The sequence below is a fragment of the Crocodylus porosus genome, unplaced genomic scaffold (assembly GCF_001723895.1).
Source record: "Crocodylus porosus isolate Cpor-Errol unplaced genomic scaffold, CroPor_comp1, whole genome shotgun sequence".
Classification (NCBI taxonomy): Eukaryota; Metazoa; Chordata; order Crocodylia; family Crocodylidae; genus Crocodylus; species Crocodylus porosus.
Genome location: NW_017728949.1, coordinates 28605587 through 28610238, shown reverse-complemented (window position 1 = coordinate 28610238; position 4652 = coordinate 28605587). Strand labels below are relative to the sequence as shown.

The window sequence follows — 4652 nt, the reverse complement described above, 5'->3', positions numbered from 1 at the left end:
TGTTAAACACCATCAGGTTCTCATCCGCCCATTTGCTGAGCCTGTCCAGGTCAGCCTGGATCACCCGCCTGTCTTCTGGTATGGATGCTTTGCCCCAAAGTTTGGTGTCATCAGAGAATTTGGCCAGTCCACTTGTGACTCCAATGCCCACATCATTAATGAAGATGTTGAACAATATGGGTGCAAGGACAAAGCCTTGGGGGACCCCTGAAAGGATCTCAAGGCATCCCAGAGTGTCACAGCACCCTGGTTGAAGATCAATGCTACAGGTCAAATCAACAGCACTGCAGGTTGTAATGCTACAACTGTTATGTCTGCATGTTTCTGTAGCCATACAAATGTAGCAAAACCACTCTAACTTTAACCCTGCTTTTATCCAGGGCCAGATCTGCCTTTGTACTATTACAGGTAACAGTTGTAACAACTGTTGAGCACTCCCAGGACACTGCTCCCCCTTTCAAGTGCCTAAAAAGTATATTTATTTTGTATCCAAGTTATACAGTATTGTTTTATGTGAAGTCTATAACCACCTTCTAAAGTGCAGATTGAATCAATTTATTAATGGGACCACGGGAATGTTTATATTGATCAAAAATTAGTTAAAATTAAGTTGTCTAGCCTCGTGTCCTGCTACGTTTTACTGCTGCAAAATCGCATCAGAAAACAATTTTTTTTTCTTTCCTTCATTGCTTTATTGAAAACCCACAGGAAAAACTAATAAAAACATGAAACTGAACTTAAACAAATTGCTGACACAATAGATCTAGTAAAATATAATTAAAGTGTTATGGTTTTCTCAAGAGTTACTTAGAACATTGGCAAGCTAAAGGAAAAAATTCAAGCAAAGTGTAACTTTTTTTTCTTAAGTTTGAAGAATTGTTTATTTAATGTAATGTGGTGGGTTTTTTTCCCCCTCCCTATGGTCCTGACATCTGCCTCTGTGAATACATAAACCAGTAGATAAGTATACATCAGATATACCTGAAGATTACGTTTGCTTTTCCTTATGTTGTGTTGCAGCAAAAAGTTGTTCTCTATCAGAAAACGACTGAACTGATCATCTAGCTGTGACAGGAGATCGTGGAACAGCACTGTAGCAAATGAAACATTGTTGGCTGCATGCTCCCTACAATATTTAAAAACAAATTGTAATATTGGTTAAGTGCACAATTAAGCAGTTATTTAATATATTTAGAAGGAAATACTTTTTTAAGGCTCTGGGGTCTTATTTTTGAGAGCATGAAGGAGGCAGAGCACTTAACCACCAGGAGGAATCTGAGCCTTGATCTCTGGATTTTTGCAGAATTATTGACCTAGCTATAAATGGGTACCTGGTCATTCAGGCCAGGGGAAGTCAAAGGTGGCTGGATGCGAAAGCAGCCATATCACTCTTGCCTGTGACTAGCTACAGAACTAGTATGCCTTAACCACGCAGCTCCTATGAGCTACTAGACCTGGGGTGGGCCTTTTACTTTCCCCCTCTCCCCACCCTCCTCCTCAAGAATTATCTATACAGGCAGTCCTCAACTTGTAACATTTCAAGTTGCAACGTTTTTCACTTACAATATTTATAAATTGACACCCTGTTTCAAATTTCTGATATCAGTTTTGATCTTACAATGCTTGATCTGACGCCAGGCCATGCCAGCAAACAAACTTGCTGGGTTGCCCATCCCCCCTGGAGAACATCTGTCCAAACTTCCTTGGATGTTTCCTTTAAGAAAGCAAACCTCAGCCTAAACTCCTGAGAAGACTCCAGCCAAGAGCCCTTCAAAAAGTCCAGGAAAGTTACCTCGAAGAAGTCCTTCCAAATCAATATGATTGCTATTTACAATATAATCGTATTGATGTAGCTATATTACTCATCTATAATTGATCGAGTACAAAATTCTGTTATTTTTGGTGTAAATAGGGTATTGGGCCTTGGTTCAGCAACCAATCCCCCATTTATAATACTGTTTCCTAGGGAAAATTGGTTCCGAGTTGTAACATTTCGACTTAAGACGTCGTTTTCAGGAACCAGTTGTGTCATAAGTCCGAGGACTGCCTGTATTTCACCCGATTTCATTCTCTCTCTAAATTGCTTAATCCTTCATTCTCATCTCTAATGAAGTAATATTGTATTTCTTTCTTTTACTTGGATAACTCTTGCAACACTGCCTCCCTATAGATTATCTATTCTTCAAAGTTTACTAGTGGAAGAACTTGTTTGATTCTTCTCCATTAAGAGGACTGACAGGCTCTTCCTGGTGAAGAAACCAAAACATGACCCAGATGTGTACACCTAATGGAGAATAGTGACTATCAGCCACATAGAGAACTACTAAATGTCTGTTCCTACTAGCCACTGGTTACTCAAACAAAGGTTTATCTAGCAGCTTGCTTCCCTAGTATTATCCTGTCCTGCACAGCTGCTTGCTCTACCATTACAAAGGTACACTGGTCAATTAGTTTAACGGTAAATTTCTATCACAGTACTTTACTCTCACCAGTCTTGGTTTTCCAGCCATTGTGCCAGATACTGTCTGATTTCCATAGGAAAGCTGTCATCGTACAGCTGGTGTACTTGTTCCAAGAATTTGGAATCGAGTTGCTGCAACTGATACCACTGTGTCATCCTGCAAAGTCAAGATGGATAGAAATTAATTAAAATTGCAACCAACTTTGCTGTACAAGATATCATCAGAAGTGGTGGAAATCTACCCTAAATTGAAGCTTTGGTTGAGAGTGGGTTTTTTAAATTCTTATTTTAAGGGGTATATTCATGTGTGTGGAATATCATTTCCCAACTAGCTCTAATTTTAATAGAGCTTAATAAAGATTCAAAACAAAGTCATAATTCTAAGGAAAATTTTTACTTGAATTAACATTTAAAATTGTCTTTAGAAATTGACAAAGAGAAGACAAAGCTCTTCTTCCCCATCTCTCACCCCCTAATTCTGTGTGCATTTCACATCACTGGAACAAGTTACTTAAGGATATAGTGGATTGTTTCTAACTTCAAACCTTTATGTCAAGATTAGATGCTTTCTAAAATAGGAGCTCTACCTCACCTAGGAACTATGGGTTAGACACAAGAATCTCTTTGAATTTCTGTCTGACTCTTTGTATAACAAAGGCCATAATCACAATGCCTGTTCTGACCTTACTAGTCACTTAGAAGCTTTTATATCCACTTAGGCAAACAGGGCTCTTTGGGTAAATCTGATATCTTTTATTAGACCAGGTCAAATAGTTGCAAAAATTCTTCTTGGCAAGCTTTTGGGTATACCCTTCGTCAGGCTGAGGAAACATCTGAGCGCACACCAACTGCAGATACCCTTCATCAGGCTGAGGAAGTATTTATACCCAAAAGCTTGCCAAGAAGAATTTTTGCAACCATTTTATGACCCGGTCTAATAAAAGATAGCAGATTTACCCAAAGAACCTTGTCTGCCCATGTCCTTAGATCAACACGGCTACAACCTATCCCCCTGCTTATATCCACGTAGGCACCTGAGCAAGTGAACTACTGCTTTTGAAAAATGACCCATTGATTACATTTTTTTTTAAATCACACTTTGCGTTTAAATAACTAAAAGCCCGTATTTTAATTTGATGGTGTTTGCTTACTATTTGTATCTGTATATTGCTAGAAGGATTAAATGAGCCTGCTTCATTACAACAGTTCTCCTTCAGGGTTACCATTAGTTTATTTACAGTTTCACAGGACTAGCACAATGCTATGACATTCTGATTGCTTCGTGTATCAGAATGTTAAAAGCTGCCAAAATTAATTCTCTGAGTTTTAAAAATGAGTTCTAAAATCTTCTTCCCAGACAGCAACTCAGATACTTACATCCACTAGTAAAGCAAATACCCTGGGTATCAAATCCTTTCTGGCTCCTGCTCCCAAAACCTTGCAGAGTCGCATCTTCAGCACAAGACCTCCTCCACAGCATAAGCCTTGTAGTATGATGGGACCCTGAGATCAGGGGGAAACTTCAATGTGCTAGGACTAAAATTTTTGCCCTGACTCAAGGAAAGGTTTGTAGATGCAGGGATTTGTGGCTCTATATTCTGGATAGCCTGTAAAGCTGGTGCAGAAAAGCTGTGGTCACTATTACAGGAGAAAATCAAGTAGCACACACTGGATGTGCCAGAGCCTGCTGCTATTCTGAGAACTGAACTTAATTGCCACTGTGACACATACAGTCATTCCTGACACTGAATAAGCACTTTGCTTTATTTCTGTGGTATTAATTCAGTCATTCATATTTTGTGACAGATGTCAATTTGTTGGTTTTATTTCCTTGATTGTTGGCCATTTAGTTCATGTCTTCTGTCTCAATTATCTACAAAGTGATTATCTATTAATCACATTACTTCTAGCAGTTAAAAACAATAAGGTAGTTTTGTGCAAATTCTTCAAGATACTTGTATATGGCTGTTCAGCTTCAATCTCTTTGTTCAGAACTAAATTGCATGATAATGAGACATGGAAAATCCTGATGATTATGCCTGGAGATATAGATATATATCTAGCTATATCTCTATATCTATATCTATATATCTATATAATAGATATATAGATAGATATATATATATAATCTCTCTCTCTCTCTCGATAGATAGATACATAGATAGACAGATATCTATCTATCTATATATCT

At 38.2% G+C, this 4652-nt stretch overlaps 1 protein-coding gene across 1 annotated transcript in view; it reads right to left on the bottom strand.

The window, feature by feature from the left end:
* The window catches only part of STAT1 (signal transducer and activator of transcription 1), a 37985-nt gene that overhangs the window by 31390 nt on the left and 1943 nt on the right, over window positions 1-4652 (bottom strand). Inside the window, exons 2-3 of the mRNA XM_019554368.1 lie at window positions 2490-2618; window positions 982-1126 (exon numbers count right to left, since the gene is read on the bottom strand). Of these exons, the coding sequence (XP_019409913.1) occupies window positions 982-1126; window positions 2490-2617 (273 nt within the window). The 5' untranslated portion in view covers window position 2618. The remainder of the gene's footprint in view (window positions 1-981; window positions 1127-2489; window positions 2619-4652) is intronic.